A 25,924-nucleotide genomic window follows, 5' to 3' on the forward strand; every position below is an offset into this window, starting at 1 on the left:
ATAAGTTTGGGGCTGATTGCAGGCCAGCCCAGGACAAGGAGAAATAATTCCCCTTACCCCAAGTAACACTGCAGCAGCCCCAATGGGGGCTACTCAGATCCGCGCCACCTAAATTGGTGGCGCAAATCCAAGCAGCTTGGAGCTGGCCCAGGCTGCCCGGGAATGGGGCTAGGACCCAGCATAACTGCCTGTTCCTGGGCATGTCTCCTGCTCCCTGTCCACCTGCCCACCTTCCCACTTGTCGCCTGCCCTCCCATGCCCCCAAATGCCTCCTTCCCCCTCCTCCCTGCCCTATACACACTCCCCCAGACTCCAGTGCCGGCCGAGCTTGGCCAACGCAAACTCACCTTGCCCCAGGGCCTACATCAGTGCAGGGAGGCCAGCACACATCCATGCACTTATGTACAAGTGCTTTACGGCACTTTTGCAACACTCATCGGCTGGTGCAGGGAACTTGCATTGGCCAAGTGGTGCCCTTAATGTCTTTCAAAAACCCCCAGCAAGTTTTTCTAAATTTATTTAAACCTCTCCTGCCTGAGTGAAGAGGCACCTTTTAAATGGATCATTCTCTTATATTTAGTAGGGGGAGATCAACTGTCTGGATTCACTGCAGCACAATATCTGTCCCAGGGACTGTTTGCACCATCTTTTCATTTATTCTGCTACGCTAATAGCTTTGTGACGTATTTCCATTGAAAAGCAGCCTAAAATCAAACTTTGGTATTTGGACTTCCTGACACAACTGAAAAATCTGTTTTTTAGCTTTTCTAATTTGCACATCAGTAAAGAAGAGCTGATTTTTATGAAGCACTAACAAGAGTGGAACTAAAGAATATACATCCTTGCAGCTGTTCTAAAGATGCAGGTTATCATAAAATGCACTACGGTATGCTCCGATTGTGAGGACACCAATACATTCTGTTTTTAGTACCATTGACTCTGATGCTTTGTGTTCACAAAGAGAGAAGTGAAATATCTGCTTCCAGTACGTGCTTGCTATACCATTTAAACTTGGAAACAATTATTCAATGTAGCCCCTCTCCTCCACGGGGAGCGAGAGATGGGTAGACCGCCCTGAGGACTGCTGGTGGCTGCCCAAACAAAATGCTTCCCCTCCTCTGCAGCAGAGGGAAGCTTCGGAGACTCAGGGACCCCACCAAGGCCTCAGAATCCCAGGCAGGGAGGGGCTTGGTGTACCTGGCCTCCTCCTCTGCCATCAGGATAGCTTCCCTGGGAGGACTGTTAAGTTCACAGTACCAGTGACCGCCCTCAGAACTGGTCTTCATTGGTTTGATGACACTTCTCCTTCTCACCCCCACTGGATCTATGTCTGGTGGATCAGGGACCCCCTCCCCCCAGGTGTTGGTTACTGCATCTCTCCCTGGTGGATATGGGCTGTTCCCTTCCCTCCTCCCACAAGGGCAGGGCTAATAACCTCCCAGTCATCTCTTGAGCTGGTTTCTCTCTCTGAGTGTACTAGCTGAGCCAATCAGCCCAGAGCACAGGTGCCAACACCTGGCACAATCCTAACCATGTCTACTCAGAAGTAAGTCCCATTTTGTTCAATGGGGCTTACTCTCAGGAAAGGAATGCAGCCTAAGTCTCATTGTACCTGCCAGCTCCTCAGGCATAGACATCTCTGGGAATGTTTGGGAGACTTACAGTTTGGAAGGTTTGCAGTAGGGGGTTGAGAGGTCCAAGGCAACCCCACTGGCCAGCACTAAGTCCGCAAATGGATTTTTTTTAAAAAAATTGTGTCCAAAATGAATATGATGATGTGGGGCTACTGTAGGACACCCACTTAAATGATGATGTTTGACTTTCTAACATTTACTGAATGGTGTGGTGTGTTCCTTGAATTGTCCCTGTTTCTCTGCGTCTCTGGTCCAGGATCTCTGTCAGAATGTTTTACAGCTTTCTTGTCAAATGCTCTAGCAGCAGCTGTGCAACCAGTGTGACTGAGTCATGCTTCTCCTTCCCTTTTGGCCACTCACTATGATTCATCCTTCTTCTTTTAGAATAATTGTGTAAAAAAAAATGCACAAAGGGCCTCTGCTGTTTCAAGGGAAGTGTTTGCAACTAGTAATAAAGATGTGGTGTGTACAATTAGGAAAATAGCACTCCAACCCAAAATATGTTTATTCAGAAGTCAGTTTGAGACAAACATAACAGTTTTACAGAAACCTGGAAAGCACTCTTGCCACATTCAATGCAAATGTACCTTTTTCTCTCCTGGGCCAAGCCTTGAAAGAAGAATATATTCAAGTTTAGAAAAAAAAAAAATGGGTGTGGGCAACATTTCTTGGCTAGTGTCTGAAATCCTCAGAACACTTTTGCAACTGTTTGTTAAATGTTTGCTTTTTCACAAAAGTTACATAAAGAATGGATGTAAATGTGCATGTGGCACCTTTATAAAGGGAGGGGGGCTGCCTATGTGAAACAGTGTGGGGAAAAGTTGGCTGGCCCAGTAATTAATATATATCTGCCAAGAGACTCACCCTGTGATAGGACCAAACTGCCCATTATGATGAAGGTATAATATGGCCCAGTGCTTTTTGTGTGTAAATAGTGCACAGGTAGGGGATATAATCAGGATCAGAACCACAGCGGGGACAAAGTGCTAAAGGTGCAACATCCTGCCACGATGTTGTCCCATCCCATTTAATTAAAACAAAAAAAAGCCTGGGCCATGTTGCACATTTTTCACAATGAGTAGTTTGACCCTGAGTGAAAAAATATGCGGTGACTTTACATTTACCGGTAAATATGGAGTCTGCCTTCACCGGTGCCTATTTCCTGGCAATTGTGTTTAGGACTGCTGTCTTAACCATGAGAACCCTTCTTAGCAACATGTCTATAGGTGAGTATACTATAGCTTGGGTGTTAGTAGCAAGAACTACAGGCTAGAAGTGGGTGCCACTTGCTAAGTGCTGGCCCCTGCATCGATCTGTCTATGACCACAAACCTAAAACCATTCAACCACATCACATCAAAAATGAAAACCATGAAACAGGAGCAGATAAATACACAAGAGAAAAACAGCAGAAAATAAAACTGCAGATAAGGTATCTGGGCAAAAAAAGATTTGTCATACAACAAAGATGTTAAAAGTTCAGCAGAACTAGGAAGTCTCATGAAGGCCTATGTACAGGAAGGTTTTCGTGTGACACAATGGAGAGGCTTTGCCCAGAGAAAATCAGTCAGTGCAGGGTCATAGCATTTTCAAACACAAATGACCATATCCATTTACTGTACAGTATATAGGTATGGCTACTGAGGTGAAGCATTTCTGCATGGCAGAAACATTGGTGTGTTGTCCCACTTGCATGGGATCCAGATGGCTGGTGATGGCTTTGGGAATAGGGGAAATCATAATCCTACTCATTATAACTAGGTAGATACCATAGCTTTTGTGAAGGTAAATGGCTCAGGCATTCCTCTCCTCCCTCATGGCTTACCATTCAAACACCCCAATCACATGGGCCTTGGTTCATGTGATTCTTCCCCTTTGAAAATGGGGGGGGGGGAACCAAACTGGGCATTTTCTGGAAAGCCTGGTTCATGAAGGTTCTAATTACATGATGGAGGGGATAGGCACCTGTGCTTTTCCTGTCCTGTGCCTCATGAGGACCACTGCAGACAGGGCAATGCTGAAAAGTCAGAAGCCACAGGAGCTACACTGCAGACTGGCAGCTGATGATTCACAGACTGGTGCTAGTCTATGGAGTAACATTGGGACAGTCTAGGTCAGCGGTTCCCAAACTGTGGGTCTGGGACCCGCCATTGGGTCATGACCCAATTTTTGGTGGTTCACAAAACTGACAGGGCAGATTAGGCTATGTGCATCAAGGGTTTAAAAACCCCGAAAAGCTGCTACTGGGAGGGGGAAGCACTGCTGCCTAATCACAATTATAGCTAAAGCGGATGCAAGTAGCATAGCTTGAAGGGATGCAAATGCTCTACTGACCTGGAATGACCACAAGGGAGGGGGAGGGGTTGCTTGCACACTGCAGTGAGGCGCCGTGAAAAGTATTTTGCACCCCCTCTAGCTATGCTACTGACTACACACTTTGGCATTTATAAATCAGGCAGCAACCTCTAGGACCTTTTTAGTTTGAGAATCACCGGTCTATGTTATAGTCTGTCATAAAGAAACCCAGGATGATTTTGAACATGTATCTCTTTTGTGCATTTAGGGTGCAATCCTAACCCCTTATGTCAGTGCTTTCCAGCATTGGCATAGCGGTGCCAATGGGCCGTGTGCTACATCCTGCAGTTGGGTGTAACTCATGGAGTCCTCCTAAAATTAAGGGAATGTTTTTTCCCTTACCTCAGAGCTGCATTGCCCTTATGTCCATGCTGGACATTTTCCATGCTGGAAAGCATGGACATAAGGGGTTAGGATTGCACCCTTCATGAAACAAATATAAGCATGTAGATTAACTCTGTGCTTTACACCAGTTGATGATGTCGACTGTCTTTGTAACAAATGTTAACTTTTAAAAACTTGTATTCCAGATGATACACCCCCTGAGAATGCCTTTCCTTTGGCTTTTCCAGATCTAGAAAAGCAGCTCCAGGTGAATATTATTTTACTTTATACTTTGAGTGGAACCTGAAGCTTTAGAACTATCAGTAATGTATTTGTACTAACATACACACATTTACACAATTACTTCTGCATAGAGTGCTAATTTTGGAGAATATCTGTTCTATGTTTGTTTTAAAAGCAACATTTCAGGTAGAATCAGGGCCATTCTGATGGAGCAGTCAAAGTATTCTACATGTTGAGCAAATACACACCTCTTTGAATTTGAGACATCACCTGTTTCTTTTGGAGGCAACAGAAGGCCTTCAGAAAGGAAGGAATCCTAAAAGCTGCCTTGGGCCATATTGTTTTGCACTGACCAAAAGGAAGGGAAAGCTGCTAAAGGGAAGTGGTTTGGTATTGCAAGTGCCTGTCCAAGGAAGAGAGGAGTTGGTGTCCTTTAGCTCCAATTACACAATTGGCATGATGCAATTGGAGAATCATCTGACATCCAACTGAGTGGGAAAAGATGAGGAGGAAGAAAAGTAACTAGATACACTGAGAGGAGGACAAAAAGGAGGAGATGGCAACTGGAACAAATGAATGAAAGGAATAATAAACGTGGTGGAAGGAGCTAATGTTGCTATTCTCTGTCCAGCTACTTAGAAGTAAATCTCAGTCACAGGTGAATTCAGTACTGCATACTTCTGTGTAATCTTACACACGCTGCTGTACCTTGTACTTGTTTGAGTACAAGGATGTACTTGAGTACAAGGATGAGTCTTGGCACTGAAGCACAATATGTTTGGCCAATCTACAGGAGAAGCTTGCAGCTCTCTTTGAAGCCAAGAGACTGGGAAAAGGGAACAGGCTTTTAAAAACAAATGAACAACAGCAGAACAGAACCATTGTTTCCACAACCGAAAGTCCACACTGGCTTTTAGGTTTCTTTTGCAGGTGGAGGTTTTGAGTAACTTTCCAGTTTCAGATTTCTGACTGCCTGTGTTTTCATACTGGATAGTTGGGATTCAGTGTCATGTCTTGCAAGTGGGAGCCCATGCGTGAGGTGAACTTGGGCAAGGCAGGTCAGGATTACAGTACCCTGGAGAGCTCCAGGTGAGCAACATGCTCCAGCAAGGCCTGGAAAATGTAAGGAGGTTTAAGGGGGCAGCCCTCTGGCTTGGAGTCTTGCACTCCTCTTTTGCTCTATCATATTCCTCCTGGTTCATTACTGGTGCTGATGCACAGGCTCAGGGGAGCATGGATGGCTGGGCCTCCCCTTCTGGGCTCTCTGGCAGACCAAGTCCAGACTCTACCCTGTTATCAAGGCCTGGGATTGTATCCAAGACTGGTCCTTCCAACCCAGCAGCTCCTCCTCAGAGTCAGGGGTCACAAGACTGTAAAAATTACTTAGGGCTATTACTCTGAAGTAAGCATTTAGCAAGGGAAATACCAAGCCTCCTTATAGCGCTTTGATTTCATAAATGAAAAGGAAAGTCCAAGTCACTGGCATAGAAAATCTCACTGTTCAACGCAATTTTACAAGACTTCTTACTGACATCATTTAGTGGCCCAAGCATTGACTGTAAGTATGTGCATATTTAAAGCATTTTTACCCCACCTTCACTCAACAAGGCTCCCAGTGTGATTTGCATAAAATAAAACAATGGGAAATCATTACAACTGAAAATGGGGTTTGGGCAGGGGGGATATATTTACAATGTAATCCAAAACCCACAGGCACTCTGATGCAAACCAATTTAACCAAACACAGACAAGTAATCCCCTACTGCTGTTGTGGAACACTCCTGAAAGAGATTTGCTTGCCAAACTTAAGCCTGGCAGCAATACGTTTCAGTTCTCCATTATGGTGAGGTATTTCACAGATACGTCTTTGAGTAACAGTGTATGTTCTTTATGTCCCAAGAAACAAATGCTTTTGCACAATTACTTTAGCAGTATTGTAACTGGTATATCCAAGCATTGCAATACATTCAGGCAAACCTAAGCAATGTGACTTGTATCTGGTGTGATTTTGCAAACTAGTTTTAAAAGATCATGTGAAAAAAAAATCTCTGAACGTGAGAGACTGACAGCCCAATCCTATCCAATGCTAGTGCAGTAGGGCTGCTGGGCCCATGTTGTATCCAGGGTTGGATTTGAGCAGGCAGGAGGTCTCCTCTTCCCTTACCCCATGTAACACCCCGGCCTGCTCAATGTTGCTATATAGCTGGCAAAGAACTGAGTAGCCCTGTGTAGGGCTTTCAGGCAAAGGACGAGGTTAGGATGTGGCAGAGTCTTGTTCCACCATCCCTGCTCCCCTCCAGGGCCTGATCTGCCCCATTCTGCCCTCCCTGTGTCCAGAAACACTCCTCTCTGCCTCCAGAATGCCCTCCCACACCCTCCCCTTGTCCATTCACTGCTCGTGGCACATGCTGGGAGTTCGCAGCATGACCTGCATTTCCTGTTATGACTAAACAGATTGCATGGGAAGGAATGAAGTAAGTACCTGTAATGTTGTTTTAACCCATTTTTGCCCAGCCCACAGGTGTACACATTTGGTCCCTGTTGCATATATGCAACACTGGGCAGAAATGATTTGAAGGTGGCTGTTGAGGATCTGGCATCAAGCACTGGATGTGATTCAGCTATCCCTGACTCCCAAGTGCAGTAAATGTTACAAAAAGGTGCTAAGTAAATGAGGTGGCCACTCCAATGCTGCATCTTAGTTATGCACAAAGTCTCTTTTTCTTGCTAGCATATTTTCACCCTCCCTGCAGTTGGTGAGAGGTTGCCTCAGGCTGGGAACACTGAGCACAAGAATGGAGAAGCATTGGGAAAAGAGAGGTGTTCTCTTTATTGACTCAGCATCTGTGTAGTCTATTACGAAATGTTTTCCTGGGAACAGAGGATGACACTATAGCAGTGTCTTTGCTCTGCATGCTAATAACAGAAAATTGTGTTTATAATAGCTACACTGCACTCTTTAAGCATGCCAAGGAGGCTTTCATAGGCTTTGCAAAGTTTAATTTTTAAAATCCCTGCTTTTAGTCTATTCAAATAGCAGGAAATTCCTGCCATCAACCATGGATTTTTTTTTTAAGTTGATTTGGGACCTGACTCATAAATGCACACCAGTTCTCTGTGAGGATAAGGACTTTACTGAACATGGTTGCGTCAAAGCACACGCTCAAGTGTTTTTCTGGAATAAGAACTCAGATTCAGACTGAGATCATACAGCTAGAAAAAGAGAGAATGCATATTTGGCTATTTGCAGGCAAGGACTTCAGCCCTTCCTTGCTGCCCTAAAAAAAACCCTAAAAGCCTTCAGGCACAGTGTTGGTGAGTTAAGTCATAATATGTGAAATTCGTGCTGTTGTTTTAGCCATCGGTCCCTTAGGATTGCCATATCACAGTGGTGCAGTGACACTCGGAGCCACAACTTGGCCAGATTTCCTGGCCATAGTCTAGGCCTCGCAACCCTGTGTCCCTTTTGCTCTCTCCCTTCCTGTCAATAGCGCAGGCCCCCTTTTGTCTCCATCCCAATGTGTCATTGTGCTCCAGCTCTATCTTATCTTTGGCTCCACCTCTCAATTTCATGTCTCTACCATTCACTGTTTCCTAAGATCTCTACTTTTCAGTCACTACCTGCCTGCTTGGTTTTAATTTCACCTCTGTCCACATAGTCACTCCAATCTTACCCTCTAGTCCACATACTATGTAGTCTATCTTCATCTAAATTCTATGGCACTGGTTCCCAAACTGTGGACTGTGACTCACCAGTGGATCAGGAACCAATTTTTGGTGGGTCATGAGGCCTCCTGGGTGAGCGTTCTGCGGCCTCCTGACCCAGTGGAAAACCAAAGCTGGTTACTGTGCCTGAGCCTGACTACTATTGAGTTGGCTGGGCGCCTTCTGTGGCATCACAAGGCATTCTGGGGCACCACCCAGCCAAAACAGCTTTGGAACCTGTTTCTTTACCATCCTCGGGTTTGCTGATGGACTTGGTACCATGTTATTTAAATGATTTTGGGCGCAATCCTAACTTGTGCTGTATCCAGTGTGGCTTAGCCAGAGGCAAGGGGAAACATTTCCCCTTACCCCTGGGTAAGGGCTGCTGGCGCCTATGGGTCTCCTCGGACTTGTGCCACCTCCTGAGGTGGCACAAGTCCAAGGAGAGTGGAGCAGCTTGAAGCTGCTCCATTCTCCCCGGGAATGGGGGTTGGGACCCAGCATAGCTGCTGGATCACAGCCCCTCCTCCCGCTTCCCCCGCCCGCCCGCCCGCCCCTGGGGCCACCCATCGCCCTCCTCACCCTGCCCAGGAACGTCTTCCTCCCTCCTCCTCCCCGCCCCTCCCATGCCTACGTTTCATCCTTGTATCGGCTCATCCGAGCTGATGCAAGGAGCTGGGGGGAAGCTGGCACAGAACCTTCTGTCAGCCTCCACAGGCTGGTGCTTCTTGGAGCACCGGCTTGGCTTCCTCTCAAGGAGGCGCAAATGTGCTTTATAGCAGTTTGGATTGTGCTCTTATTTCTATAATTTATTTATTTCTATAAAGTGGGTCATGGTGCTAAAACGTTTGGGAAGCACTGCTCTGAGGTGTTTCTTAAGATTATTCCCTTTTTGCCTCCTTATTCTCGGCTGCTTTCCTCAAGTTTCACTCTTCACAAATCCTTCCTTCAGCCTCTTTGCCTCTCCTCCCCCCTTAGACCTCTTGACATGCCTCACTGATGCACCTGCTTCAGCTTGCATCATGGTTCAGTCAGCAGTGGGTGTATGTCCTGCTTCACCCTACAGTGGTGTAAGAAAAATGCCATGCGGTTGCCAACAACCTCCTCTCCGCCCCCCCAAGTCCTCTGGCAGGGGTCTTATTTGCACTTGGATATGGGAGTGGTAAGAAATGGCAAGAAGCTCTCCCACTGCTCAGAAGGAATTTCTGCTCCTTCTGATCTTCTTCAAAAAGGCAGTAGGAATGATGCCTCTAGGGAGAAAATCTCTGTGGCTCTTGGTGTCCAAGCATTGGTTCCCAAACTTTTTAGCACCAGGACCCACTTTTAAAATGACCGTCTTTTGGGACCCACCTAGGTTTACCAGACTTTTGAAAAAAGGAGATCTAGGAAGCTATAATATTTTATTTATTTATTTGTAAGCAACAGTGCCCAGAAAAAAGACCCTCAAAGCCCAATCCTTTGCTCCTGGTGCCCAGGGCTACAACGGTGCCAAAAATGGCTGCCACTTCATCCTGCACGTCTCATGGGCAGCGCTGGCAGCTCCTTGGGAGAAAGGGACTTTTGTCCCCTTCCTCCGGGTAAGCCGAGTAGCCCTGCAATGGGGCTACTCAATTCTACACCGACTCTTGGGTCAGCGTAGAATTCTGAGGCTCTATGTAGGGCCAGTGGCCCAAAATGGAGGCTCAGGATCCAGTGGAGTGAAACTGCACCTGTCCCGCCTCCCTCCTGCCCTGGTCCCACCCCCCAGCATGCCTCCACCCCACCCTCTTTCCACTCTCTGCCTGAGCCCCACCCCAGAATACCTCCTCCCCGCCTCCCCTTACACCCCCACCTACCTCTCCGCTGCCCGGCATTCCATACGACTGCCAAGCGGCAGAGCTCGGGTGCCCCACCAGTGCTAGTGCTGGGCTAGCAGCAACAGAGCACCAGCACTAGTACCTTATGGCATGTTTGCAACACTGCGTGCCAGTGGTGAGCTGGCATGCGCTGTATAGGATTGGGCCCTAAAAACGTTAGGCACAATCATTGGTGCTCAAATATAGCACCAAACTCTAGAATTAAGACATTCTGTGAACAAAGCTAATCTGCAGCAAAGCATTCATTTCTGATTGCAATTAATCAGATTTCTTTTCATGTCTGCTGATACTTTAGGGCCACTCTGAGAGACAAGTAGAAATACATGACAAGTAGAAAAAAAGGATGTGCACCACCATGCATGAAATGCAGGATAAATGTTTATTTTACTATGAATACACAGATCAAGCAAGTGCATATACTGGCTTTTTTCCTGCACACTCCTCTCTGAATACCCCATCTTTTTTACTTTGCTATGGTGCATTGTTCCTGAAAATAACAAGCGCATAGTATGGAGCAGGTGTTACAAAAGTAATCAAAGGTTGAATACTTGTATTTAAAAGATAATTTTCTTGTATGTTCATGTTCTTGTTTACACCAATGTATCTCAAGAGTCACCTATGATCTTTCAAATGAACCTATGGAGTTGTCTCATAATGTGCCAAATCGTTCATCTATCTAGCTGGGGGTCCAATCCTATTCAGCTTTTCAGCACCGATGCTACCATGCCAACAGAGCATGTGCTGAATCTTGCAGTTGGGAGGGCAATCACAGAAGCCTTCTCAAGGCAAGGGAACATTTGTACCCTTACCTCGGAACTTCATTGGTGCTGAAAAGTTGGATAGAATTGGGTCCTCAGTATTGTCTTCATTCAGTGACAGTACCAGGTCTATGGAGGCCTTCATTCCAATGCCATTATGGCCCCCCTCCCCCAAGAGGTGCAACAAAGCAGCTAACTGCTATCATGAATTTCCTCTAATGCAATGCACCTGTCACTGCTGGTGACAGTACAAGACTTGAAGATTTACCTTAGTGGCTACCAGAGTGTTATCTGGTGCCAACTATCTTTGGTGCACTCTCTGCTTAACCACCCCCCCCCCCATTCTGCCAGCTTCACAAGCTCGAGGTCAGGCACTATGGTGAGTACAAAGAGTACTCCATTCCCCCTCTAGTATCCAGTGCTGGGAACGCTAAATAGGAGAGGAACCCCCCTTCATCATCTCCCCCAGAGCATCAGCACTGAAGAAGAGGTGTCTGTTGCTGCTAGTGCTGCCCAGTAACACCCAACACCCAGTAAACTTCTCTGCTGGTCCTTATCCTTGACAAACTATCCAAGTAATAGTGGACAGCGGAAGCAGTGGACTGCACTGTTTTAGTTTGGGGGCAAAACATCTGGCAAGCAGAATGGTCCTGTCCACTGGAGGACAACGTTCACTATTGCACACCTTGCTTGCCAGGGGTAGGCTTAATAGATAGTGGGTAGCAGCAGCATCTATTCTTCCCCTTCCACAGCTGTTCACAAAGATACAGTTCTTTGTGGTCAACTGAGTTGGGCCATTGGAGAGGTGTGGGCTCTCAGCGAGGGTCTGACCCCGATGCTGGCCTTGTCCACACTGAGTGGTGATGGCCTCTCCAGGATTTCAGAAAGAGATCTTTCTCAGCGAAACCTATGCTGGAGATACAGATGGGGTCTTGGTATCTGTGAGGGATCTGTTCTTGGGACCCCCCCCCCCCCACAGATATCAAAAACAGCCTAGGTTGCAGGCAGATGCATGAGGCCTCTGAGGGCTTCAGAAAGCCCTCTGGAGGTGACTGGAGTGGAGCTCTGGTCCCCTTTGAATGGTTCAGGTTGAGCCAAATCTGGTTTAAAGCGGGTCCAGGGACTCATGCTGAGCAAAATCCTCAGATGGAAAATCCACAGATAAGTAGGCTCAACCTGTATAGGGACTGAACCTGAGACCTTCTACACGCAAAGCAAGTGGTTTTACCACTGAGCCACTCCTTCTCCCCAAACAATGCTTCAAAGTACATTCCTATTGCTGGCAAGCTTGTCTTTAGAAATTGTAATCTTTGCCAAGCATAGGTTTGTCAAAATGGGGAACTGAGCTAAGTGGGTCAAAGATACTATTTTCCAATTCAATGTCAGATTTGACCATGATAAGGGATGAGCAAATTAGATGGACAACTCTAAAGATACAGTCCGGACTATTGATGGAGACCACTTGCGCTATTAAAGTTGCTGTAAGCAGCGCTTGCAAGTGGTTGACTAAAAATGACCTTAGGGAATGAGAGGCATGGCAAGAAGGAAATGACAGATTTGTTAGACAGATGGACAGTCTTTCTCTTTATAGGAGCAGGGGGAGGGAGGCAAGGGCTGCCTAAGCCAGGTAAAAAAAAGATTTCTAGTTTTGGAAAGGGGATTTGCTGAGTGGATAACAATTGCAATGTTCATGAAAGCCCTACTGTAATTATAAGACAAGCTAGGTATTGAATGGAAATCAAAAGTATGCATTTGGTTTCTTTGTAAATAATCAAGAAAAAATAGTAGATTGTTAACTTGGAGAGGAAATAAGATGCACTAATTTTATATACCACATCAAGCTCATTCCTGACCTTTTTATTCATTCTCACTCCCCACTCTATAAGCGCCATAGCAATCAGTCCCATTCTCTTTGCCTAAGATGCAGCCTGGAATCTGGTGCTTCCAACTCTCCCTGTTAGCCAAAACACATTTCTTCTCCAAAGTCTTTGCTACCATATCTTTTGTTGGCATCCTTCAGTCTTGGAAGACTGCGGTATCGTGCTCTGAATGGTGGTTCTGGAACAGAGAGTCCTCTCCAGTGCGCAAAGCCTGGGTAAAGTAGATATGGAGGATAGACTGTTTACCATGCAGCAAATCCCCCTTCTCCACGTCACTGAAATGGTCCAATGGAAAGGCAGAAGCCAATACTGTTGGTTCCAGCAGCATCACAGGAGTTGCCAGAACGTAACTGTGTTCAGCCATGAACTGCCTCAGGGACTCCGGCTCCGGATTTTGCCTCGAGGTTGACTCCTGAAGCCTTTTCCATAACTGGATGTAGCCACAAGGCAGCGGAGGTTTGGGATCAGAGTTTTCCTTCTCTCTGATGAGCTGCCTTCCCAGGCTAATGAGTCCCATCTATCCGGTGGCTGTTTAGTCGACTCTTATGACAAGTACAGCCAAACCGAGGGCCTATTCTTATCCCCAGCCCCCAAGGGAGCTACCATATCATAGCCTCACATACGGTCTTTTACCTAGTAAGAGTCTCCTGTCCTCTTTTCTACTCTTTTGTTGGACCACAATCTTGGTTATATTCATATAACCAAGTTTAAGCATGCCTTTCTTTACATTCATTCATCCCCCCCCCCCAACCTGTGTTATCTGCATCATCTGTTTTAGACTGTAAACTCCTAGGGGTCAGGGATTGGTGTTATGAATCTCTGTCAAGCACCACATACACACATGAATCTGTATGGATGAATATGTGGTAATGGAATCCTTTCAGGAGTGACATTAGGGGTTAGCCAGGTTGGGCGCTGGCCAGGATCTTACACCCATGAAAGGGCCAATCTGGTCAGGCCCATCTCTGAACCTTCAGATTACTGGCAGTATGAGTGCCCAGTGTGCCGTCAGGGGATGAGCAGGGATTCCATAGGAGTTTGCACCTGGACTCTCTGCAACTGGGCACCAGCACTGAATCCTCATCTGAAAGGCTGCAAGAGACTTCAGGTGAAGACTAGTGTCTATTATGAAGCCTGCAAGATACTGAAATAGAATTCTCTTCCTTCCCAAAGTTCAGTCTGGAAAGCAGAAACCTGTGCAGGAGGCCATCTTTCCTTCTTATAGCAAGATAAGGGGAAGCTGGCAAGAGCTCAGAGAGGGTCAGGGGCTGGCTTGCTGGAGGTCAGAAACGTCTGGATGTTGTCTCCCATGGCATTCAAAGTTTCCCTTTTCTTGCATGAATACATAGAATGGGCCTCTGAGGCTATGCAGAATACACTGCAACTATTCAAACCGCAAATCCTTACTGAACTGGCAAAAAAGAGGCAAGGCAGGTATAATCTGAAATCCCTGGTTTCAGATCTGCAGTCAGAGTTGGCAACTCTGTTTAACAGTTGAGAGAGATTTAAAAATTTGACTTTGGGCAGAAAAAAACATGTAGATGATTTGAAAGAAAGCAGCTGCTTTGAACAAATCAAAGATCTTAAATGAGATGACTTTTAGCTCACTAAGGCTGAAATCCCAAACGCACTTTCCTGGAAGTAGGCCTGCACTACTGAGTATAATGGGAACTTACATCAGACATACATAGGCTTATGCTGTAAATATATCTTTTGAGTTGGGATGTTGATACACAGGAACGGAATGGTCTAAATAGACCTATATTTAGTAGATTTCGGAAAGCTACACAACTAAAATATTGTTTCTCTTAGAAGAGTAATTATTCAAGGGCTGTCTTGTCGGTAATTTCTAGATTAGTTTTACTGTCATGTGGAGGTTCTTGGGCTTGATACCATGAGTTCTACTTTGGGTCATCCATGAATTTCTGGAACGGAGTAGTTCATGTTCTATATTTTGCAATGTTAAATTAGTGCTGATTATTTATTGCCTGGATTGAGGCATAGTGCTGTTGCTTGCCTACACCAAAATACAGCAGAGTACAATAAAGCAGATCCTTAAAAATGAAAAGACTAACAAGGCCCTGTTTTTTTTCTCTTTAAAAATAAACTCCCCTGAGCTCAGATATGTATGTTAAAAATTAATCCACCATTGTCCTAATCCAGCAATTTGTTAGTTTTGCTACTGGTGAATCTGGCACAAACTGAGCCCTGCATCTGGGCAAATGATGTGATTTATTTCAACCATCATTAGCCATTACCAAACACCTTTAAGCTATACCTTGCTGTCCCACCCACCCCCTGCCCCCCCCCCCAAACATAGAGAGATATTAATCTTCTTACTTGATAGGACATGACACCGCTCAATACTTTTGGGAATCCTGAGAGGTCTAGTGTTGCAGCCATCCCGTGTGATCAATAAAGAACTAACTGAAGAAATAGAGCTTGGTGGCTTAACATTTCACCTAAATGTATATTTCATCATTTTAATGTATTAATCTTGTGGGAGAGAAATGGATAGTGGAGTGCTGGGTTTCCGTTTGAGGAAAACCATGCTCAAATATTCTTCCACAGTTATGAAATGCATTAAACTCCTGTAGCGAATTGCTATGTACCGGCCTAACTTGCTTCATAGGGTGATTGTGGCCCAAATCCTAACCAACTTTCCTCACTGACATAGCTAGGCCAATGGGGCATGTGCTGCATCCTGCAGTTTGGTTGCAGTCATGGAGGCCTCCTCAAGATAAGGGAATGTTTGTTCCCTTACCTCGGAGCTGCATTGCCCTTACCTCTGTGCTGGAAATTTGGTTAGGATTGCGCCTAGTGAAAATGAAGGAGAGAATATATCCCGGGTCAAAGTCAGGGGCTGACCAGCTGGGACATTGCCAAGAGCCCTCACCAATCAAAGGGCCCACCTGACTAAGCTGAACTCCTGACATACATATATACTCTGTACTGGTCAGTCGCTGAAGATTACCTCCCTATTTGTCAATGGAAAGGATGGAAAGAGTGCCCCCTTGGTGGGAGCACTGCAGGGGTTTACAGTAGGGCCATTAGCTGGGAAATATAGATTTTGGGGGGCGGGGTATAGATTTTTATTTAAAAAGTTTCATACTACAATAAATAATACAAAGGAAAGAAATCATATTTTACATTTTCAACTACAGTCACATTACATCAACTGTTTAACTAGAACACAGATACATCGCATTATAGGTGGATCCACCCCATCTAACCACTCCCACCATTTTTTCCACCTGTTTCTATTGGTTCTCACCCTTTCGTAAGCCGCAACACCATATACTCTGGAGACCACAAAGTGGACCCATCCCTGCGTGTTGGTGGACTTTTTCTCCTTTATTTCTTTGCCCTTTTGGATGCCCAGCGCAAAAAGGACATACAGATTTATCAATCTTACCGTAGACCACGGCACCTCCCACCTATCGTCTCCTCCCTTCTGTTGTCCCGCATTACTCGTCCTCTTGGGTCCCCTCATACCTCCCGCCAGCTCCTTCCCAGAGACGATAGTCTACCAGGCTTGTTGGGCCAGTTTGGGCCACTTAAAGGCCCTCGCTATGCCCCTCCACAACTCCTTTGCAGGCATACACTCTTGGACGAAATGGGCTACCGTTTCTATCAGCAGCGGGGCGCCTACCGATCTAGAGGGTCCCAACCCCGAACAGGTTGGCCTCTTGCACCTGATCTTCTTGCAACCATGGGTTTGCTGCTCCCACCCTGAGGACCTGATGGAAAGCCCTCCACCTTAATTCCCATAAACTAAAGGGGATTCTCTTCTCGCTAAAGGCACTGTGCACCACCCTCTCCTGCAAGAGGTACGTGGAAAGGTGCGTCTTACTTTGCTGTTTCTCTTGGTGAGGCCTCATGATAAACTCCTGTACCGTCGTTTCATACACGTAACGCTTGAGTTGTTTCCCTTCCAGTCTGCTGGTTTTATTCGGCTTGGCCGAGAGCCCCATCTCCTTCATCAGAGTCACCGCCTCCCTCATGGGGCTGGGGCTGGTTACTGTATATGCAAGGCACTTCATACCCTAACAAGAGCTAAGGTAACAGCAGGAATATACAAAAGCCCAGACAAGAATGAGCAGGTATCAATTTTACTTGTTTCTGTCACATATTGGTCATCAGGTCAAACCACCCTTCCTCCTTTCAGTGGCTTCTCTGGAGGTGACATGGTGGAGGTTTGCAAAAAGCTTTGCACAGTTTGAAAAGGGGTAACACAAGGATGGACATTTGCAGTGCCACTCCCCACACAGTGACTCCAAGCATCTTTCTCCACAAATAGAGGAGTCTAAAAAGAAGCAACAGGGATAGAAATAGATTCTCTTTTATATCGGAGGAATGCTGGATGCTTTTTGACGGGGCAGCAGATGAACTGACTTGAGTCCTCTTTTATTTAAGTAGCTAGTTGCTGCACTATGATAAGTTCACATAGTTAATAATTTCAGGAGTACTTATTTAGAAGCGTACCGCACAATAAATGGTTACAGACAAATTTTGGTATAAATCAAATTGCTTTCTATAAAAGGAGTAGAAAATGTCTCACCAGAATAACCCAATTAAATGATGCCTTCCGTTGTATGAAGAACTCCAATGTATTTTATTTGCTTGATTTACAATATTTTATTAAGGTCATAAGGATTTATTAAGGGGATTTTCTCCCCCTGTGGATATAAAAGCTACCATTAACTTCATTAGGATATAATGGGATCTTCCAAACATTTTAATGTATTGACCCTAGACCCTGAAGAAGACCAAGGTATGGAAAATAGTTGTAGAATAAAATTTCTAATTAAGAAAAATAAAACTATTCGCAACACACAGAAGATACACCACTTTTTGAAGGCTAGTAATGGCCCAATTCTATGGGCCCGCTGTTTTGCTGGAACTCGGGTTCCAGTGATGTAGCCTGCTTTATGGCTTTATGGCAGTTGCAAAATGCAACCCACCATTCTTCGCAGCTGGGCCACCACCACAATCAGTGAGCAGTGGTGGACAAGCAACTGCAGCTTCCCTGGAGCCCCTGGCACCAGTAAGCCTGCAGCAGGGGAGGGCCATGGGTGGGAAAATGGAGGGAGTGGAAGGACTGGGGGCTTTCTCTGGCAGGGAGGGTGAAGGAACTGAGATTGTGGGGGAGGCAGGAGACGGTGGATCTGGCAGTAATGGCACCCACCAGATCTTATCTGCTCCATTTTCAACATCCCACCACTTTTCTCAAATGTATGCCACCAAACTAAGTGGCATAATTCCGAGGAAACCCATTGGTGATTGAGTAGCTTACCAGGAGGTAAGTGCAAAATGTTTTCACATCTCCTGCGGGCTGTCCAATCCTCCACCCCCCAACAAAATGCAATGCATGCCTTTTTGGCGCTGCTGGTGGATAGAATGGGGCTGTAATTTGTACTCAGTGTAAATCTGCACTCAGTAAACAAGGCTGCATGTGTTTATGCAGAGATAGTGTGTTAATTAAAACACAGGCCAAATCTCTCCCTTTTCACATTACTGTGAAACTGATCAGACATTGATCCCATAGGAATGCACTGAGCAACAGCCCAGTCCTATCCCTGGTGGCTCCTCCTGGTGCAGTGGTGCCAAAATGGCTACTGCTTCATTCAGCAGCCCCGCTGGAGCTGCTGGAGGCCTCCTCAGGGGAAAGGGAATTTTGTCCCCTTTCCCCGAGTAAGGGCTTAGGGCCACAATGGTTGTCCTCCATTCTGCTCTGGCTATTTTGCCAGTGCAGACTGGAGGAGCTCTGTGTTGGGCTTTTCAGCCTGACACAGAGCATAGGATCCAGCTGAGCAGGGCTCCACCAGTTCCACCCTCCCACCCTGGTTCAAATCCTAACTAAATCCCCCCCCCCCCATTATGCAGCTGCTCCAATAAAGCAGCTCTTATTCTGTTGCTCTTCTGTTGTGTGTTTGTTAGGTAATTTTGTGAGTAATCGCTTTGAACTTTTACCTGCTTTGCTTTTAATTTGAAAGAAAGCTAAAAAGTATCATTTTCATACCATGTTGAAGATATCATTCTATCCGTGATCGTATAATGTAATTCCAAATGGAGAGGGACATTAATGTGTTCAGCAAGTTGGAGCTGGTGTGATATAGACCTCATTGGTTTCACTAATTTGACACTCTTCTTTGCTGTAGGCATTGATTGGCATGAGTCTTGTTAAGAATGCTTTGTTTAGAAATAAACATTACTTAAAATTGTCAGGGATTATTGTGAAGCTTCCTGGAAAGTTGACACATTAATGTTACTTCTGGCAGGTGAGGCAGTCTTTCTCTGAAGCATTTTCATGGCAATGCCATCTAACAAAGGAACTAATTGTACTAAATAATGTTAGGATTCTGCTTCTGTGGTTTCATTTCTATGCAAAATGCCTTACGACTGTTTTTTTGTGTTTTTTTTGGTCCCTTGTTTATGAAGCCCCTGCCTCCTTGTCATGATTCCAAAGAATCTATGCAGGTATACAAACAGCACTGCCAAGTAGCTGAAGAATACTATGAAGTCAAAAAGGAAATTGCACTGCTTGAAGAAAGAAAGTAAGAGGTTATAATTGCATAATAATAATATTTTGAATAAAGGTTGATGGTTCAGTCCTAAGATTTGCTACACCAGGGGTGTCAAACATAAATCCTGGGGGCTGGATGCAGCCCGCAGAAGCTTTAGCCCTTGGGTTCGCAGCTGTTGAGCGGTCTCTGCTGAGAGAGTGGCCTGCATGATAATTGGGAGCTCCCATATCTTGAAATATGATCAAGATTTGCATATTTTCTCATCTGTCATTTTCAGCTGATGAGTTCCTAAATGAGAAAAAGGTGCTTATCTCTGGTCATGACCTGTTCAATGACATCATTTCCTGCCTAATGACATCACTTCTGGCCCTCAGCAGACATCCTGAATGCTATTTGACCCGTTATATGAAACGTGTTTGACATCCCTGTGCTACACCATCAGTATAAGTGCTGGCTCACAGCTAGGTTATGGAAGACTTAAAAAGACTGTATGCCAATATTGTGCTTGGAGTTTCATCTGCATAAATATTTAGACTCACAGTCAATCCTCACTATCCACGGATTTGCTACCCAAGAATTCGCTTATCTGTGGGCAGCAGGATTGCCACTTACCTTGCTCCATTTGCTGGGTGTTCTCAGCTATCTGTGGTCTACGCAACATCTGCAGCCACTGTGATGAGATTTGCAACATCAGAATGCCAGCAAAGATGTTCAGCAAGGCAGCGGAGACCTTCAAAATGGTTCCTGCGAATAGCGTGGGGTGTTATAAAAGGGAGCGCTGATAGCTATCCACTGGCATTCTGAAGCTTCCCACTGCAATGTTAAAGCTCTCTATATAATATGCATAATATATGCTCACTGTATAAGGTTTCTTAATATTCCCATACAAAAAGGATGACTACATCTTGTAAGTTATGACATAAGGGCATTGGCCAGTGTTCTGATGGTTGGGTAATTTAAAACATGGTATCCTGCACAGCTTGAAGAGTAAAATGGCCATGACTGCAGTGGTGTGGGAATAGCATGGGACTTAACTTTCTTACACAAGAGTGCTGAAGGTATCAGGAAGTCCTACCCCTCACCCCATAATGTGATCCAATCATCCAATATGTCAATACAGTTATAGGGGAAAGATACTTGGTGCAGTGACATCACTATTTGTGTTACCCAGTGTGGGAGGCCAACACGTCACCCCCATGATGAACCGCCTCCCATGCAGTGGGCGGGGCAGTGAACCAGGTGGTGGGCATGATGATGTACCATTGCCCCACCCCACTGGTTTTTTAGCTATACCTTTCGATAGAATAGGGATATTTCAACATGGTTTTTTTCATTGCATTCTGCTGTAAATTATGCATCAAATGGTATATAACATGATTTCTACAAATCATGTTTTAGCTATTTTAGTCACTAGTGGTGTCACCCCCCCCCCAGGCATCATCTTACTAACACCTTATTGGTTCCATGCTGTGTCATAATAATATCTCATTGGCTCTTCAAACAATCGGTCTCATTGGTTTGTTTGGAATTAAGGAAATGTACTTTTTTGTTACATGAGACTGTTGCATTTTTGTTTTCTGGTTTTTTGGCCATAACTTTTGACAGAATGGAGATATTTCACTCTGGGTTTTTTTAATCAATTCTACTGTAAATTACACATTGAATGATATATAACATGATGGTATTATTCCTACAAACCATAATTTTAGCGATTTTGGTCACTAGTGCATATCACCCCCCTGTGCACATCACCTGGGCAAGGCCCACACCCCCCGCACCTCCCTAATGACGCCTAATGACGCCACCTCCCTAATGACGCCACTTTGTGCATGCTCAAAGAGTTATTTAAATCATATTGTGAACCATGCTCTGGCACCAAAAAGGGAGATCCTGCAGCTACACTCTAATAGGTTTTGCAGTATATTAAGACAGGATAAACATGTTTGCATGGCTGCCTATTTGTATGTATTCCAGCAAAGCGGATTAATGTAACATGGGCTTGTAGTGGCTGTCTGCTGGTATTCATTTGCATCTTTTTAGCCATTTAGTTATTTGATTTTTCTCTGTAAACCGCTTTGTGAACTTTTGGTTGAAAAGTGGTATATAAATAATATAATAATAATAATAATAATAATAATAGTGCTCCAGAATATTGTTCAGCATAGGTGCAACCTTGGTGCAACTGCAGGGTACATCCTCAGGGGTACAACCTCAGGGAATCTGTACTAGGACCCCTGTAGATATGTGACTGATAGCACAATCCTATGCATATCTCCTCAGAATTAAGTCCCATCATGTGCAATGGGATTTACTCACAGAAAAGTATGTCTAGGATTGCAGCCTTACTGCATTAGTAGCATTAATAGGTGATGCAAGAATAGTAAAGCAGTTTGCATGCTGAAATGCTTGATGATGATGATGATGATGACGACGACGACGACTTTGGGTAGGGAATAATCCTATTGCAAATCTCAAAGTGTGCATGTTCTCATTTTGTATTACATCAGAATGTGACAAATTATACCTTTTAAACTTTCCTCCTCCCCCTTTTCAGAAAGGAACTGATTGCTAGGCTGGATCAAGCTGAGAAAGAGAGCATGGATGCCGCTCAGTTAACGAAGGAGTACGTAGAGCTGACTGAAGAGAACCGGACGCTGAAGTTGGCCCAGACACAATGTGTCGAACAGCTGGAGAAGCTTAGAATACAGTATCAAAAGAGACAGGGATCTTCATAACTGTGAAAGAACTTATCTGAGGCAATAAAAATTTCAGGTCTTCCGTGCTGGGCAAGTGGTTTTTCTTTCCCCCTTTAATATGTTGGAACAGTTCATTTGCAGAATATGCAAACATCTCAATATGATTTAATGCTTGCCAGCCGCTAGCTTAATATAATGGTTATTTTATCTGTTATATAATGGATATTTTATTTCAAGTAACATAATTGAAAAGTGATCTACCCCATTATATGTTCCAGTGGATCAGATTTCTTTTCTAAAGATATTTCTTCCCATTTAAGAACCTATAAGCACACTAGAAACTGATATGAATAGTCTCTGTGTTAGAAGGTGGCCCGTACTAAGGCTTATGGCAGGAGCACTGTTAATATGTGAAATGCTGGGGCGCAGTCCTGTTCTCTTCTAGATCTAAACTAGTTATGGGAAAAAGAAAAAAAAAAAGAAAAAATAATCTTGTCTGGTGGTAGATGCCAGAGGGCGACCATACATTGAGTAACATTTTAGCTACAGGTAATATATGGCACTTCAATCACTTTTTTGAAGTAATTACATTAGCAATGATAATTTTAATCATTGTAATAAACAGAAAAGGGGAAAACCATACCAATTTACCATACCAGTTCTAAAGGGAAAAATATTAATTAATTTAATATCAATTGGTTAATATTAGATTAGTAACACTGCAATCCTATAATGCTTTCCTGAAAGTAAACTCCATTGAACACAGTGGATCTGAGTAAACCTGTATAGGATTGCAAGGTAAGACTTGCTTCTCAATAGACATGTGCTCAGAACTGGATCCTGAGAATGTATTATCTGTGTATTCTTGGATGCAGATTCTATTTAAAAATATGACAGTTTCTATGCATGGCACTTCCTGTTTGGAGTTGGCTCTCCTTTGTGCACGGAGCCAGTTGTGTGAATGAATGCTGGCGCCGTCACAGAAGTCCATACAGATTAACTTTCCTCAAAAGCTTTCCTTTTGAGTATGATCAGTTGTGATGATGTGTGAAAACTGCACTGATTTAACTCAACCAACTTACAGCTGAAATGGCTGCCGCTTTATCCTGCGGGGCCAGAGTAGCTGCCAGAGTCTCCTCGGAGTAAAGGAACATTGGTTTCCTTACTTGGGCAGGACACTGCTGGCCCCAATGGGTTTCCTCGGATCTGGACCTGCGATTTAGTGGGCGCAGAACAGAAGAGGCACATGGGCTGCACAGCTGCAGAGGGGACACAGGATTCAGCAGCAGCCTCTGCTGCTGTTCCCATCCGCTCCTGGACCTGATCTGCCCTCTGGTCCTCCCTCCCTCCACCCAGTTCCACCTCACCTTCCTCCCACCCTGAAAAGCGTCCCCACCACCTGGCAGGGATACGTACCACCCGGTAGTCCTGTCCTGTGTGTTACCAGTGCAGGGTATCTCCTGCTGGCATCAGAATGCCTTACAGCACTGTTGTGACACCCAGTGCTGGCAGTGAGGCTGGAGCACTGGCACTGCACCTAATAGGATTGGGCTGTTAGTGTGTGGAAACAGAGGACAGCACACTCCAACAAAATACCACAGCTGCCTCCACGTGCAAAACGTTTTGCAAGAATCCGTCTTTATTTTCCAGCTTTTTTCCCAGTTGGAATGGTCCCACTTATACCGCCATCTGCCCTACTAGGGAAAACAGTCCGCTGTGTTCGGGGAACAAGGGCCCAGCGCCTGACTGGCATGGGCTCTGTGCCACTGCTTCTTACTCACCAGGTGCTGTAAACATGCTTTATGGAGTGTTTACAGCACCCAGCGCTGGTGCTGGGTCACTTTAGGACTGGACCCTCAGTTCACAAAAAGGGCATGAGGGGATGGTTACCTCTCCCTCAACCCTGTTTGTCCCAATCTCAACAACTGCTTTTGAGGGAGGGGAAAAAATTAAACACTTGATTTTCCAGCTTTAGTGTAGGTGGGCAACAAGATATGTGTGGCTGGCTTGGACAGAATAGCCATGGCAATGTTCAAAAGCTGTCCCATGAATATTTTGAAGAACAAATCCCCAGTGCAAAAGCACCCCATGATCTTAAGACCATTTGTTGTAGTTACTGTATTTTACATACTTCATGATAACCAGAGATATAGGAATTCCAAGGTATGTATTGGCAACCTTCAGTCTCGAAAGACTATGGTATAGAATTCCAAGGAATTCTGGAATTCTATACCATAGTATAGAATACCAGGAATGGTATTCTATACCAAGGAATACCACCTGGAATTCCAAGGAAATACCAAGGAATGGTATACCTTTCCTTTCAAGGAATGAAAATACCAAGGAATGGTATAGAATTCCATGGAATAGCTGCATTTAGTCTGAAATGTGTGAGTTTATGACACAGGGAGAGACCCCAGTATTCCCTAAATGGCACCTTAGGTTGATGTCAAAAGGAAGTTTGTTAGACTTCCCAAGAGTTCTGAGCACACTGCCTTTTAAACAAATGCCACTGTTATCATTGAGGCTTACTTCCTGATCAAAACCATATCAACTTGGAAGTTAAAAGTATTTATTATCTTTTTGGCACGCAACAAATGGAAAAATAATGTGGAGATGCTACAGTGGTGAATTATTTACATTACAGTATAGGATTCTCATCAGGGAAGAATAATTGAAATGCCAATCCCAAATGCATCACTTTTAAGTAAGTTCAGTAATGGGATTTCCTTATTTCCTAATGTTTAGGTTTGCGGTGTAAGAATAATATACTTGTATATCCATATCTTGATTAATTTTCTAAGAGAAACAGCTGGGAAAAATGACTTTAATAACAAATAAACTGCAATGATTTTTTTCCCTTCTTCCTCTCCTAACTGTGTTTTCCTGAATCAGCTGAAAACTCTTTGTTATACTTCCATTTCTATTCAGACAGTATTTTTTTTGCATTAAAAGACAATTTAAAAAGTAATGTTATTCCTGATTTCCTTAATTTGTCTAGAATTAGAACAAGTAGTGTTCAATGTGTGTTTGTTTCAGTGTGTGAGAACAGGAGGCAGAATGCTGGAGGTAAGGAGGAGGTGCTCCACCTCTGCCGCACTTTGCCCAGTCTTTTGGGGGGGGGAGGGCAAGAAGAAGAAGAAGGGGAGACGATCCTGTTTGTATTGCTTGTGGAAATGAGCAATCAGAACAGGACCATTCTACTGCTTCTTCCTGTAGCTGTCCTGCCACAACTCCAGGTTGCTGCTGCCCCAATCCTCCTTTCATGCACTGTCAGTGGACAAGAAGAGGATCAAAGTATGGACTGTGCTAACTGTGTGGGCAGCAGGCTGAATGGGGAGGTGGTCAGGTGCAGGGTTTGCCACCCCCTTTCAATTGGCTGCTGTAGTCAGCTTCTTGGCTGGACCATCCCTGACTACAGCATCTCCAACATATCTTCTTTCCAAATCCAGGGAGGAGCAAAGAGGGTAGGCAGAAGGAGGGCATATTTACCAAAGATATGGTAAGTGTAATTACCATAAGCACATGCATGTATGCACACCCAGCACATCCACACAGGTCTTCCCACATGAATTTTTCTGCACTGTTATTTTAAAAGATGGTAAAGAAGATGGCAAAAGCTCTGTGAAGATGCAGTCCTTTTGTTGCTGTTATGAAATAAAAGTAAGCTGCTGCTTGCTCCTTATCTCCATATACTTGCTCCTTTCACTGATGATACCTTTAAAACGTTAAATGCTAAAAGTTAACATGTGACAGTATTGCTGATGTGGTATAAAAAATAAAACTCTGCAAAGTAGTACTTCTACAGACAATACCAAAAGTAGCTAAGGAAAAAAAAAAACCTCTACATAATTTTATGATGATAACTCCTTCTGGGATGAAGAATGTCTTCAGAAACACATCATGAGTCAGAGAACAACAAACCATTGGACTATTTTAATGTTGTT

General features: G+C 44.6%; 1 protein-coding gene across 2 annotated transcripts in view; it reads left to right on the forward strand.

The window, feature by feature from the left end:
* MAP3K7CL (MAP3K7 C-terminal like) overlaps positions 1-24,905 on the forward strand; it is a 61,073-nt gene extending 36,168 nt beyond the window's left edge. For both annotated transcript variants that reach the window (XM_066621016.1, XM_066621015.1), the window contains exons 3-5: positions 4,519-4,580; positions 19,196-19,311; positions 21,836-24,905. In XM_066621016.1, the coding sequence (XP_066477113.1) occupies positions 4,519-4,580; positions 19,196-19,311; positions 21,836-22,016 (359 nt within the window). In that variant the 3' untranslated portion in view covers positions 22,017-24,905. The remainder of the gene's footprint in view (positions 1-4,518; positions 4,581-19,195; positions 19,312-21,835) is intronic.
* The last annotated feature ends 1,019 nt before the right edge of the window (positions 24,906-25,924 follow it).

This window comes from Tiliqua scincoides, chromosome 3 (genome assembly GCF_035046505.1).
Source record: "Tiliqua scincoides isolate rTilSci1 chromosome 3, rTilSci1.hap2, whole genome shotgun sequence".
Taxonomy (NCBI): Eukaryota; Metazoa; Chordata; class Lepidosauria; order Squamata; family Scincidae; genus Tiliqua; species Tiliqua scincoides.